General features: G+C 36.1%; 1 protein-coding gene across 2 annotated transcripts in view; it reads right to left on the reverse strand.

Annotated features, from left to right (window-relative positions):
- The window catches only part of MED14 (mediator complex subunit 14), a 429,754-nt gene that overhangs the window by 356,797 nt on the left and 57,044 nt on the right, over positions 1-15,913 (reverse strand). For both annotated transcript variants that reach the window (XM_090411452.1, XM_090411451.1), the window contains exon 4: positions 536-630. In XM_090411452.1, coding sequence (XP_090267578.1) covers positions 536-630 — 95 coding nt within the window. The remainder of the gene's footprint in view (positions 1-535; positions 631-15,913) is intronic.

Below are 15,913 nucleotides of genomic sequence, written 5' to 3' on the forward strand. Positions count from 1 at the left end.
CAGACTCGCATGATGTGCCTAATGATATGCTAGATTAAAATGTCAATCCAATATTTTTCAATTTATAGAAGTAACAGTTGTATAAACCTTCTATGTGCTTGCTGTCAGCCAAAAAGACAGTGAAACATGAATTAACATTGTTAAAATTAATAAAATTCTGAGTTTAATCTGTGTGATTATTCATAATTGGAGATACTATCAATTCAGTCAACCAAATAGCCTCGTAATATGATTTAATCTGACTGTAAACATCAATTAGTCAGTTTTTTTCTTGAGGAATTTTATTAAATTTCATAACAATGATTCTTCATATTTGAAAGATATAGACCTAATTTTAAACCAGAACAGTTTAAAATTATGACCATAGAATCTATTAATATAAGAACAGTAATATAACTACACAGGGGAAAAAACACAAAAAGTACATCCATCACAAAAAAAAAAAGTTTCCAGACAGCAACGGAAACAGACCTTTATAATTTCACTTCATTCATGAAAGAATTTCTATTTTTAATATCCAGAAAAAAATTCTTACCTTGCATGAACAAGTGTTTCACGGGACATCATAGCTAGTACATCAGCCATTTCAACAAAAAACATTGACTGTTTGTCTAAGAAAGCCATAATTGCCTGGAATTTAATAGGGGAGAAAAAAAGTTGTTTTTTTAAATTTTATAAAACATGAAAATTATATATTCACTCTATATATATATAAAAAGATAAGCCGAAATTTGAAATGTTTTTTGTCTCTTCATTGTTTGGAGCTGGGTTAAGCTGATAAGCCAAAATTTGAAACGTTTTTATGTCATATTTTTTTGTCTCTTCATAGTTTTGAGTCTGGTTAAGCCGATAAGCCAAAATTTGAAATGTTTTATGTCCAACAATGTGTTTGCCTTCATGAGACAACATTTTGTGGACATTTCAAAACAATGGAGAACCGGCTTACCAGCCCGGAACTCGGGGGTTGGGCGCCCCTAGTATATATATATATATATATATATATATAAGAAATGAAAAAAAAACCTAGATAACAGATTGCTTCATATGCTTATCAAATCAAACACATTATTACTTTCCGTTTTTGCAACAACAAGCGCTTCTAGTAATAATCAGGTTAATTGAAATAGTCTAGATGGATAAGTGAATGGCAACTCTATTCTGCAAAAAACAGACAGTGGATTCTAATCTCACTGTGTCACAGGTGTGTGCTAATGTCTAAGCAGCAAATGCTTTTCAACAAAAAGTGGGAGATTGTTACCTCATTTATCAGAGGCCTGAATTGGCTTGAAAAAAAAAAAAAAAGCTTCATGTTTGGTTTCTAGATCATAGATCTCAGATTATTTAATCCTTAGCCTATCCCCTGTAGTATACACTGCTTGGAAATAAGTCAATGGACATCATAGCATGAGGAACAAACAGTCATGCTGCCCACCTTAATAAGATATAGGCCCTCCTTTCGCTGTGATGATTACAGTAATCCTATGGACATACTTTCTACAAGCATAGGATAGCGATCAATGGGAATTTTGTACGATTCTTCCTGTTGGCATGTAATGAGGGCTGGACTTTTGTGGGGCAAATGTCCCTTGACCTCATTCAACTCCAGTTCATCCCACAGATATTCAATAAAGTTGAGATTAGCCTTGAATGGCCTCCACAGAGCCCTGTGGAGGCCAGTCAACTGTGGTGATGTTCACGTCCACAAACCATGCAGGTACAGCAGCCTTATGATATGGTGCATTGTCTTGCTGAGGGAGACAATGATCAATTCTGTAGAAACACCAAAAGTATGAAGCATTGCATTGTCCAGAATGTTCAGATACCTCTCAGAGGTATCTGAACATTGGTGACTCGCGTCACCACAAACAGAGGTCCTAGGCCAAATCAGATCATCCCATCACACTGCTACCTCTGAATTTCATAGTTGGGAGTTAAGCACTTTGGTAAGAGATGTTCACTCTGCATCCACCAAACCCACAACCTTCCTTCTGCTTAGCACAGAATGTAGTGTGATTTGTTGCTCCATAAAACAGCCTTCAAAGGTTCTACGTCCCACTGTACAAGCTCTTTGAACCACTAAAGATGAAGCTGCATGTTGGTTTGGGTAATGTTGGGTTTGCATATTGTGGTAATACCATGGAAATCCATGTTATAATCCTTGGTTCTGAATGTTTTTGTGCAGATTCGTGTTCCATCAATGCCTGGAGCTCAGCATTCAATGTGCCAGCCATCGAATGGCGGTTTTACATATTATCCTTCATAGCACACTATGGTTCACATTTGGTGGGTTGTCTATTGTATTTCCATCTCGGTATGGTATCACTGATTATTGACCTGAGTTGGCCCAATATGTCAACAATTTGCAGAACAGATAGACCTGCAACATGGCATTCTATCACAATGCCTCTAGCAAATTCCATCAGTTCCCTTCTTGCAGCCATTTCATCCAGACATAGATGCACTGACTTGGAACCAAATAACACAGTCCTAAGTGATTACCATTCTACACATAAGTTGACTTGTGTATATCCAACATCATAGCTTATTTTCTCCTTAGCTTTATTCACAAACAACCTTTTGTTGTTGTTTTTTTCAACTTAAAACAAAAGTTGAAAACTTAAAAAAAAAAAAAAAAAAAAAAAAAAACATATAATGCCAACATTTCAACCATGCTAAATTAGTTAATGTTATAAATTTTTAATTAGTCTTCAGTCATACCAGCAATCTTTTTGAAATGTCTTAACTTAAAAATTAATTTCTTAAATTTTTTTTAGAGCCACATAAGTTCACTTTTGAACAAATATAAATATGAACTGCCTATATTTGTTTTTTTTCTCTCTCTCTCTTCTGCACCATCTTTTTAATGCAGCTTAAGTGCAACAAAATAAATTCTGCTATCTTATATGTCTTGAACTAACTTATGAACTTTTTAATCTCCTGTTAGCTAAATTTAATAAATTACCACTAATGATCTAATTTTCATAATTATCTCGATAACAATTCTTTCATACTTGAATTTCAGGAAATACCTTCAATTCTCCTGACAGCAATTAAAAACCTAAGCAAGTCAAACTGTAGTAGTGATATATCCAACAATGCTGCAGAATTAGATAAATCTACAGTTGGAAGTACTGGAATTAAAGTTTGCAGAGTCACCATGACATAAAAAAACACTGGCTATTTAGATTCAAATTTGTGTCTTCTACAGAAGGTCTTCCTTCTTTTGCCATCATTAATGTAAATGGAATGATCTCTTAATACAGCACCTGATGGTGTCCAAATAGATGAATCCCTTATATGAGAAATCTTATATAGCACAGATGGAGCACAATTTATGTACATCATTAATTTTTTTTTTATTATTATTATTATTTATATGGCACCCACCCACAAAAGGGTTTTGTAAACCTATAATACATATGGTCCATGGGTGAGATAAGGATTTTTTCTTTTTCTTTTCTTATTTTTTAATTAATTTTATATATTTGCTTGTATTTTTAAACATTTTTTACATAGTCCAGAAACCATGCTCTAGTGACCAAACATGAACTTTTTCAAGCCATTTCAAATCTCCAATAAGTAGGGTGGTGGTCTCTCACCAGATGATGAAATTCACCTCCCACCTAAACACAATCATCCATGCCTGTGGGATACAAAACCCACAGCCTGTTGCTTGGAGGGCAGGTATGCTAACCACTTGGCCAACCAGGCCAGCAATGTTCAATTCAAAGATCCATGTTCAATTATGTTGGCTGACTCAGATCAAATAATCCTCAGATCGTCCTAATGATCAGTTACTTGGGGACACTTTCCTAACTCAGGTTCTAAGTTAATCTATAAATCTAGGTTCCTAATTTTCCTCTCTTTCTCCACAGTGATCAGGCTTCTCATATTCTACCTCCTAATTTCCAAATCTCAGCATAGACCTATCTCTTTCATCATTCTGAACACAAAGTCCTAACATGTACCCTCAAGGGGTGTACACGATATTATGATGGTACTACATGAAAAACTAACATCATTACTAACTTCCTATCAACAATTTTCCTCCAAATCAATCTGTCATGACTCCAACATTATCAGATCTTATACTTGTCTTCTAAGGCACTTTTTTACTGTATCAATTCACCTATATCTCGGTCTTCCTCTGGATCTTTTTTTCCTGCCAACCTAGCAGAGAACACTTGTTTGCTAATCTTTCATCTCCCATGCTGTTTAAGTGACCATACCACCTGAGATTAGCTCTGCTAACACATTCCTGGATGCTGACAATGTCAAGTTCTTTCCTAATATCCTCGTTTTTAATATGATACTGCCATTGATGCCATCTGTTCATGCCTATAATCTTTCTCAGGACTCTCATATCTGCTGTCTCTAGTCTTTGGTCAAGTGTTTTATTTCTGACCCAGCACTCAGATCCATAAGTTAAAATTGGTTTGAACACTGTCTTGTATACAGCAAATTTAGTGTTTTGACTAATTTCTCTCTTATTCCATATAAATTTATTCAGTTGATTTCCTACCATACCAGATTTGTTTATTCTGTTGTCAATTTCCATATTTAACTTACCATCTTCATTAAAAATTGTGCCTAAATAGCTGAAATATTTTACTTGTTCTATAGGTTCTCCATTCACAATGCAGTTGATATTTTCAATGTCTCTGTTATTTTCATTATCTTTGTCTTGTTATTGCTGATTTTCATACCAAATTTATTGCAACAGTTATTCAATTTAGTCAGGGAATCTTGCAGGCTTTTACTGGATTTATTTAAAAGTATACCATCATTTACATAAAATAAAGAGCTGAGATTAACATCTCCAATTTTGATATCAAGTTTAATACTGCTTTCCTACATAATGTGATCCATATAGATAATGGATAACAGAGGGGGGGGGGGATATTGAATATCCTTGTCTGACACCAGATTTAACATCAAACCATCTTCCTGTATTCTATCTGCTGACTTATAACTCAAATAAAGACTAAGTATTGCTTGATATAATGCCTCATTAACACCATATAACTGTAGCATTTTGAAAAGCTTTTCGTTTATGCCTTTTGCAAGTCAACAAAAGTTAAATATAGATCTTTGTTATATTCCCATGATTTCTCAATTATTTGACATAAAGTGAAAATCTGATAATGACAGCATCTATTTGGCATGAATTCAGTTTGTTCTTTCCATTTCTCATTTCTCAAGTATACTTTGCATTAATCTTACCAGGAACATTCAGTAGAAAAATACCTCTGTGATTCTCACTTTCAATTTTATTTTGCTTTTTATATATGGGTACTATAAGAATTCTACTATAATCATCTGGAATTCAACCTTCTGAAATATACAGTGCAGCCAATGCAAGGCTTTTAACCTTCATACTTGAGCATTTTTGTTGTATATCATCTATTCCAGCTGTCTTTTCACATTTCAGGCTTTTGATGGCTATTTTTCTACTTCAAGTATGGGTATATATTCCTGATTGCATGACTGCTGAGTGGTTTTTTTTTTTTACCATTGTGCTGTCACTGATTGTTTTGTTTAGCAATTTTTCGAAGTAATTACTCCATATGTCAAGGATATCTTTTTCTCCAGTTTTCATGTGACTTTTATCACCTTTAATTCCTTTTACAGCACTCTTTCCTATATATCTGGGCTTCTTCAGCAACCTCCAGAATATCTTGCTACCTTCTTGATATTTATTTTCTATGTTCTTACCAAAGTCTTCCCATGACTTTTGTTTAGCTAGTTTTACAGTGTTTAGCTTTCTTACATTTGTCTCTGTATTCTCTAAGAAAATAAGGTGACTTATTTCCAGGAACTTTCGATATGCTATCTTCTTTTTCTTCACTGCCCCTTTAACTTCCTGTGTCCTACATGATTTTTCCATCCTTGCAGACAGCCTCACCACATACCTCTGGCTGAATCAATGAATGTTTTCTTCAGGGCTTGCCAATGAATCTCCAAGGTTTGGTTCCTCTTCTCAAACTATCATTTTTTCTTGAATAATGTTTGTGTATTTAAATCTACAGTTTACTCAATGACAGCTGTTCCAATTTTATTCACTTTAAAACTTTCTTAGATATTCTTCTTTTCAATATGAAATCCAATTTTATCCTGCTCATGACTAAATAGTGATCACTTCCAATTTCAAATCCTCTGTGCATTCTAGTGTCCTGCACCAGTGAGAAAACATCACTATCAATAATAACATAGTCAATGAAATTTTTCTTATTCCTTGCCTCTTCTCTCCATGTAAAGTTGTGCACATTTTTATGTTCAAGCACTGTGTTAGTAATAACCAATTCATGTAATGAGCAGAAATCGAACAGGTATTTGCCATTATTATTAGCTTTGCTCTTTTCTCCAAATTTGCCCAAAATATTTTTTTTATGTCAATCATTTCCTACTCTGATATTTAGATCTCCAACAAGGACCAACTTTTCCATTTTCATTGTGTCAGTCGCTTTCTCTAAAGACTCAAAAAATTCCTCAACTTCTACCTTAGTAGAACCGTCTGTAGGACTATATATATGGGCACAAATAATTCTCCTTGTTCAGTTCCCCATTCTGATATTTTCCCACATCACTCTACTTGAGACTGCCTGCCATTCAAGAAGATTAGCCTCATATTCAGTGTTGATTACTATGGCTACTCCTTCTTTTCTTTGATTGTCATTGCCTGAATATAACATTTTGTATTTATTGCTCAGAAAGATCTCACCAGTTTTTTGCCTTTTTTGTTTCAGTCGCCCCTATTATGTCGATCTGGTACTTATCCAATTCCTCATCTAGTTCCATTTCTTTGCCATTCAGGCTTCTTATGTTGATAGTACCGATCATGAACTCTGGTGATGCTGAATTGGGGTGCATTTTAGGATATGTTCCAGTAGCTGACTTTTTGCTGTTTGCCCTTGTTCCTGGAGAAAACAATGGTTGCCTTGTTTAACCGGGCGATGCCTCAGCCGGCATGAAATTCTGTCATGTTGTACCATCATCCTATATTTTGGTTTAAGCCAATAAGAATACAATTTGGTCGGTTAAATCCCAAATTGCCAGCCCATCCTCGTTTGTTCAGTATCCAAGTAGATACCCAACAGGGTGCACCACGAGAAGGTGAGGATTGGACATTAGGTCAGAAGCCCTGGTCGGTTCTCCACGTTCCTTTGTGCACATTTTTATGTTGGAACATGGTGTTAGTAATAACCAGTCCATGTCCTGATCAGAAATCCAACAGGTATTTGCCATTATTATTAGCTTTGCTCTTTTCTCCAAATTTTCTCAAAATATTTTTGTATATCTGACAATCATTTCCTACTCTGCTATTTAGATTCCCAACAAGGACCAACTTTTCCTTTTTCATTGTGTCAGTTGTTTTTTCTAAAGCATCAAAAAATTCCTCCACTTCTACCTTAGTAGAACTTTCTGTGGGACTATAGGCACAAATAAGTCTCATTGTTCAATTCTCCATTCTGATATTTGCCCACATTACTCTACTTGAGACTGACTGCCATTCAAGAAGATTTGCCTCGTATTTTGTGTTGGATACTATGGATACTCCTTCTTTTCCTTGATTGTCATTGCCTGAATATAACATTTTGTATTTATTGCTCAGGAAGATCTCACCAGTTTTTGTCTTTTTTGTTTCAATTACCCCTATTATGTCAATCTGGTACTTATCTAATTCTTCAGCTAGCTCCATTTCTTTGCCATTCTGGCTTCTTATATTGATAGTACCGATCTTTCACTCTGGTGATATTGAGTTGGGGTGTGCTTTCAGATTTGGTCCAGTAACTGACTTTTCGCTGTTTGCCCTGGTTCCTTGGCGAAAACAATGGGGGCCTTGTTTAACCGGTCGATGCCCCAGCCGGCATGAAATTTTGTCATGCTGTTCCATCATTTTCTATATTGGTTTAAGCCAATAAGAATACAATTTGGTCGACTAAATCCCAAACTGCCAGCCTATCCTCATTCGTTCAGTATCCAGGTAGATACCTAACAGGGTGCACCATGAGAAGGTGAGGATTGGACATTAAGTCAGAAGCCCTGGTCGGTTCTCCACGTTCCTTTAAAGGCTATGTGGAGGTCTCCTCTCAGTTATCAGCTTTGACCCTAAGCACCCGTTGAGATCACCTAAAAGTGATAATTCTTTTAATGGGTGTCACAGGTATTAAGCATGTGAAACCCGCCGTTTAATAAAAGTAAAAACTGATTATGGATAATGCCTCTTCATGAGATGACAGAAATTTAGTAGCTTTTTCAACACTGTTAATAATGTCATAATATGGTTTGATATCTGAATATGTCCCCAAAGTTCAAAGAACACATAGGATGAAAGTGAAATGGATGTGGAGTCTTATTAAACATGTAGAGGAAATATAACTAGTGCAAATAAACAACTGTATACATGTTAAAAAAAAAATTGTTATTGTCAATCAAGCAAATCTACTCAGTGAATCGCAAAAATGACCTTTCTTCAGTTAATCCTACTCTTCCTTGCAAAGTACAGCATCTTTGTCCCCAATTTCTGTATGCGAGCTCTTCACTTAAATCTTCACAACCACTCCAGAGATACTGATAGGTCAACAGACACACCAATCCTTGCACCACCCTTTTGCAACAGGATTATCATACATTCTTTCTATTTGTGGGATCTTTCCTAAGCCAAGACTTCAATTATACAAGCTCGACATTGTTTGCATTCAACAATGTATGAGCAGAGATAATCTAAGGTGGTCCGCTCACTTAAATAGAATGGAGAAGGAAAGGTTAGCAAAACAGGTGTTTGATGCCAAGATGGCAAGAAAAAAACTCAGAGGAAGAGCAAGTTCTAGGTGAATTGATTCAGTCAGAAGTGCCGTAGATGCACGAAATGTTAGATATGACAATATTGGAGTAGTGACAAGTAATAAGAGTTCAAGGCTACTATGACAGGCACTACATGGTCAAGTTTACATTATTATTAATCTCCGATCTACAATTTTCCGAAAAACTGGTCTATTATTGTCATCACTACAATATTGGAGTGCTGACAAGTAATAAACCAATTTAGATAGGAGATTAATAATAATAATAATAATGTAAACTCAATCGTGTAGTGCTGTAATAGTAGCTTGAACTGTTGAGGCTATATATCAAGAAACTGATGATGATGCCAAAATTGCATTGATATGAAATTCAATCATATCAAATGTAACAGTAATTTTTCTCTGGATTTATGTTTATAGATAGCTATATCAAGAAATTGTTTGTTATTAAATTAAAATATATTATTTTAATTAAATTAATATATAATTTTAATTAAATTAAATTAAAATATATATTATTAAAATAGATTGATATGAAATTCAATCATACCAAATGTAACAGTAATTTTTCTCTGGATTTATGTTTATAGATAGCTATATCAAGAAATTGTTTGTTATTCAATTAAAATATATTATTACTAACAGCAGACCATCATGAATGATTTGGTGTGAGAGATCTAAATTGTTACTATTCCTGACATACCTTGCTTTGCATATTTTCCATGCTGGGATGCTCAACACACTCTTTATGCTTTACTTCACAACACTTTTTTTTTTTTTTTTGCTTCTATCTTTTCCATTCTGACATTTAAACAAATGCGAAGAAGTCATGTCTCCAATGATGTATTCCATCTGCAGCAAGGTCACGGTAATTAAACCTAATTTGGTTTAGGAATTATGATGGAGAAGTGAAAGTTATGAGGTAGGTGCATGCTATGGCAACTGTATGTGTTCTCTAACTAGTTTGAATAGTTTGTGTGGGAGTGGAGTGGAATGGTCAAGGTAAAGAACATTAAGTCAATAATGCATTGATCATGCTGAGACGTAAACAGGATAGCATATACAAGAGAAGGCATAACATGAGTATACTGCCGTATGTATTAACACACACACATGCTATTTAAAAATAGTGTGTGCTTAACATTTAAAATAACATATCTTAAAAACCTATGGTACATTTATGAAATATAAAAAATACATCTTAATATTTAGTGAAAAATAACCTATTATGCCAAGTCCTGTGTGGTCTTGGCATAATAGGAGTTTCTGGGCAAGGTAGCCCTGCACTAGAAACTGGGGGACTGCCATATATCATTATCACTTTTTTGCACATGTTCTGCAACCAGATTAAATTGCTCTGCAAGTAAAGTGAAGGATTTTGATGGAAGAAGCACATCAAAATATATGCCTCAGACATATTGAAGATCTGTTAACTGCATATAATCACCAGCTGGTTTGACATTTAGATCTCAACATACAGAAAAAGCCACTCATTCAAATAAGCACCTATTTTTGCTTGCAAACTTTTTTTTAAGTGACCACATTGCTGAATGCTAATAATACGAAGTTCCTTCTAATGTCCTCATTTTTAATATGGTTCTGTCATTAATGGCATTTGTTCACCCCCCTAATTTTTTGCAGAACTCTCATATCTGTGGTCTCTTGTCTTTGATCAAATGTTTAATTTCTAGCCAAGCACTCAGATCCATAAGATAAAATTGGTTTGAACACTGTCTTGTATATAATTTCTCCCTTATTCAATATAAATTTACTTACCATATATTATTGCGTATAATGCGAAAAATTTATGGTTAAAATTTATGGTCTAAAGCTAGGGGTTCGCATTATATGCAGATCTTAAAAAATATAACCTCTTATTAGACTTGCACACCCAATATATACTACCTAATGCCTAGGCAACCAAATTTACTTGATCCACTTGCATTCGGCGACCAAACGTGCATAAAGCCAGTAATGTAAGTAGTATTAATATCCTGCCCCCTTGGCAGGATATTAGTACTACGTTCATCTTTTGAAGTAGGATTTAAATTGCGTGTTGTGCAGTTTGCAGAAGAACATAATAACAGTGTTGCTATGAGAGAATTTGGTGTAGCAGAGAGTAATATTAGACTTTGGCGTAAGCAAAAATGACAGTCTTGAAAAAAATCCCCAAAATGAAACATGCCCGTCATGGAGATGTAGCATCCTTTCCAGAACTCGAAGAAGAGCTAAATGAATGAATTTTGATGCAACGACAAGATGGCATATAGTAACAAGAAATGCAATTCGTTTTTGAGCTCTACAACTCAAGAATGGTAAATTCAAGGACACACCAGGTATTTAATCTTTTCTTGTTTTGCCTGGGTGGTGCAACAGATTTATGGAACGCAAAGCATTAACATTACGACACCGAACAAAAATTGCGCAGAAGTTACCAAAGCAGCTTGAAGAAAAAGTGGAGTCCTTCCATAAATTTATCATAAAATTACGGAAGTGTCACGGATATGAACTTTCCCAAATAGGCAATATGGATGAGACGCCCATGTACTTTGATATGCCTAGGAATCAAACAGTAAACTCAGTTGGTGAAAAGAGTGTCCTCATAAAAACAACTGGACATGAAAAAACGCATTTTACTGTTGTTCTAGCATGCATGGCAGACGGAACCAAATTAAAGCCGACAGTGATATTTAAAAGGAAGACAATTCCAAAGCATATGAAATTTCCACCAGATGTCTTTGTTCGCACCAATCAGAAAGGTTGGATGGATGAAGAAGGTGTACAATTGTGGCTGGATCAAGTATGGAACATACGTCCAGGCAGCTTGTTATGTCAACAAAGCCTGCTAGTCTGGGATATGTTACAGGTGCATTTAACAGAGGCAAGCAAAGAGAAAGCAAGTGAGTTATGTACAAACCTAGCAGTCATACCGGTTGGTCTAACTTCCCCATTTTGCAATGGCTTGATGTCAGCTTGATTAAGCAGTTTAAAGATCACGTACGTGAAAAATGGAGAGAATGGATGTCATCTGGTTTGGTGAAGATGACAAAGGGTGGGAATTTTCAGAATCCTGAGATCACCCTAGTCACCAGCTGGGTTAAAGAAGCTTGGGATTCGATACCATCTGAAATGATTCAACGCTCATTTCTTAAATGTGGAATAAGTAATTCAATGGATGGATCCGAAGATGACATCATATAAGAAAGCGAGGATGACGCACAACAAAATGGAGAGCATGATGACAATGATGACAACTGTTAACTGATGATGCAATGCCTACAAGATGAATTTATAAATGAAATGTTTGATGACTCAAAAGATGAAGAAGAATATTTATTATAAATATTTCTTTCATTAATTCATATTGTTTTATTTCTAATGTTAGGGAACAAGATTAGCAGATCACATTATACGTGGACATGGCATTTTAGGATTAGTTTTCAAACAAAATTTCTAGTTCACATTATATGCGAAAATATATGGTAGTTTAATACCTATGATACCAGCTTTGCTAATTCTGTTGTCTATTTCCATATTTAGTTTGCCATCTTTATGAAAAATTGACGGGCCATCAATTTTTCATGAAGACACATAACAAGGTGCCAAGATAAAATCATTTCAAAATCAGGTATAAGAGAAGGATGTTCTACCTCCACTGTTATTATCTGCATATTATGAAGGAAAGTGGCCAAATATCAAAATTGGAGATGTTAATTTATTTTACTTTATTCAGATGATGTAAAGTTCTTCATTAAACCAGTGTAGTCTGCAGGAATCTTTGATTAAACTGAATAACTAACATAATAAATTTGGTATAAAAAATCAGCAGTAAAAAGACAGACTCTGAAAAACTAGCAGGAACATTGAAAATATTAGGTGCAACCAGCATCTTTGAACATCAGTCCTACATTGCCTCCAGGAAATGCACCAAACCTGTTCTGGCAGAACAAGGGATTACTAATACTAGCCACAGGATCCTTTGGAATGATACTAAATTAGTACACAGGCATTTCCATAAATATGGGTCTCTTTAAAAACAAGTGCTGAGTTCCTCTACACATTGCCCTAATCTCAACCTTAATGATGGTTGAGATTAGGGCAATGCCAAAAATGAGAAATTATTATAAAGAACTACACTAGTGTCCAAAATCTAAGGATCAACACTATTTTTGAAGATTACAACTGCAAATTCAGATGAATCATTTTGTGGCAATTTAACTGACGATTTCGAGTAAAAAGCGGGCATACATTAAATTTCGAATTGCACAAAAAGGCATCACCTGGTAGCACTCAACAGGATAAAAGGCAAAAGGATGTGCTAAGCAAACTGTGTTTGAAGGAAGCTCTTTTTGTGAAGGAATAAAGTTGCAAACTTGAATGTCTTGTGTCTCAAAGACATCTTCTAGATGATTTCACATTAAGAATTATTGAAAAGCCTGCAGAATTACTGATATTGTCAGAGAGTTTGGAACTCACACAGCATTGTATCCAACATTTCAAACCAATGGAACATGTTCCAGGCGTTTGCTAAGAGGTCACCCTCACTCTACCATGGAGCATGAAGACAGAGTTTTGGTTATAACAGCAAAACCTAATTGACACACAATGGCAAGTCGGCTTACAAGTTGGCACCATTCATGCACAGGTATGCAGATATCTCGACAAAGTGGCAAGACATCTGTGACAAGCAGGCCTATACACTCAAAGGTCTGTGGTCTGCATCCCTTTATGACACTTGATTTGGCATAAAAGTGGTACTGATTACCATCATGAGAATGTTTTTGAAAGGGATAGACACTGCAGTGCTGGAGTCATGGTGTGGAAAGGCATTATGCTTAATGGATGCACCAAGCTACAAGTGCTGGAAAAAGGAACTATGACTTTGGTGAACAATATTGCAAGGAAGTTTTTCAATGTCATGTTTGATGGTTCTGTGGTTCTGTAGTCAAAGAACTAATTTTTATGGATGATGACAATGCCATACCACATCATACATGAGCAATGGAGATACTTCTTGGGATAGAGGACATTAACAGAATTGAGTGGCCAGCATGCTTCCCAGAGCTCAACCCTATAGAACACGTTTAAGATGCAACAGGCACTGCTGCTCAAAATTCGCTTCTAGAAAACAAACAAGGCCTTATCCTTGCTCTGAAGGAGGAGTGGGCCAGTTTGCCTCAAGAACTCCTGAATCATTTGGTGTTAAGCATGATACGACGTTGTGAGAGCTGCATCGCAGTTTGGGGTGGACATATTCTGAATATTCATATACTGAAATGTCTCTATGCATAGTTTTCTCTAAGCACTGTACATTTATTCCTTAACTACATGCTTAAAGAGTTTGTAATTTTTCCCAAAAACGTATTGCAATTTAATTTGTACGAAATATGCAACACATTTTTTTGTGTAATATAATTTATCAGTATGCTGGCAATAAATTTATGTCCATATTTGGCTGTAGTCATGAAAATTGTTTCATATATACAGGCAAAAATGTAGTTTGTCCTTAGCTTTTGGATACGAGTGTATATGGCTTAAATAACATGTTTTTAATATTTATTTTCACACATGCACACACTTTATTTGATCCTAATAATGATGTTTTTTACCTGGCTGTTCTCATGACTGCATGAAAGGTAAGATGAGCTGCAAAAAAAGAAACAACTATGGAGGGAATTTAAGGAGAAAGGTGACCGGCAGGCACTTGAACGGTATAAAGCGCAGGCTAGAAGGGTAACGAGTGTGGTAAGAAAAGCAAAAAAGGATTACGAAAGAACATTGGCCATGCAGGCTAAAGAGAATCCTAAACAGTTTTTTAGATATGTAGCGAGTAAAAGTAAAAATGTACAAGGCAGAATGATTTTAAAGAATGCCGATGGTAGGGAGGTAACTGAATCAGTAGATATAGTTGAGTTACTGAGTGAGCACTTTGCAAGTATATATCATCCAGGTGGTGACATTGCAGAAACGAATAAACCAGTAGATTATACGGGAATTGTGGTGAACGAAGTGGAGGTGAGTAGTCTATTGCATAACCTCAATGTCAATACATTCGTGGGATTGGATGGTATACCAGCTCGTGTCGTACGAGAAGCAGCTAAAGAATTGTCAGTACCCTTGACCATTTTGTTTAATTTGAGTCTCGGGTCTGGGTTAGTCCCAAGGGGGTGGAAAGAGGGGAAAATAGTTCCACTGCATAAAGGTGGTTCCAAGACTGCTGTTGTAAATTACCGACCGATTAGCATATCAGGAATCATTGTCAAGGTCTTAGAGAAATTAGTCAAGAAAAGAATACAGGATTGGATAGATGAAAATGGGACATTGTATAGGAGACAACATGGTTTTGTGAAGGGTAGATCATGCCTCAGTAACTTGCTCACGTTTTATAACACAGTGACAGCTGAACTGGATAGGGGTAATGGGTTTACAGTGATACTACTGGACCTTGCCAAGGCCTTTGACAGGATACCACATCATCTCATCTCATCTTCCTTATACCCTCTTTTACCTTGCGGTGTCGAGGGTCCATTGATCATCGGACCTCACTCCGTTTACAGGATAAGGTGGTCAGCCTTATGCCCCGGTGTATCCTATGGCCTGTAGTGTTGAGTTCTCGAGGCCAGTTTGCCTGCATTGCGGGATGAAAAAACCCCAGAATAAACTGGGGAAAAAACCCTGCTGTCCACGACAAAGACTGGCTAACTTCGCTATGGCTGAGGAAGATCCCTCAGCTCCTCACGTCACCGACGGGAATCGAACCTAGGACACTCCTTCCCCAGGCATATGGTTGCGAAGCACATAGCCACTAGGCTAACCGCGAAAAAAACAATAAACTGGAGCAGATGGGGATAGATATAGGGTTGGTGAGATGGATAGGAGGGTGGTTGAAGGAGAGATACCAGAGAGTGGTTTATGCAGGAGTGGAGTCTAAAAGACGGCTTGTGAATAGAGGTGTGCCGCAGGGATCTGTTCTTGGACCACTGCTTTTCAATTTGTTCATCAATGATATAGGAAAGGATTTGAGAGGAATTGTTCACTTGTTTGCTGATGATGCAAAGTTGAGTAGAGCAATTGTGAGTGCACAGGATGTCAAAATTTTACAGGATGAT

Source organism: Typopeltis vanoorti, chromosome 21 (assembly GCF_054136105.1).
Source record: "Typopeltis vanoorti isolate ZY-2024b chromosome 21, IOZ_Tvanoo_1.0, whole genome shotgun sequence".
NCBI classification, from domain to species: Eukaryota; Metazoa; Arthropoda; class Arachnida; order Uropygi; family Thelyphonidae; genus Typopeltis; species Typopeltis vanoorti.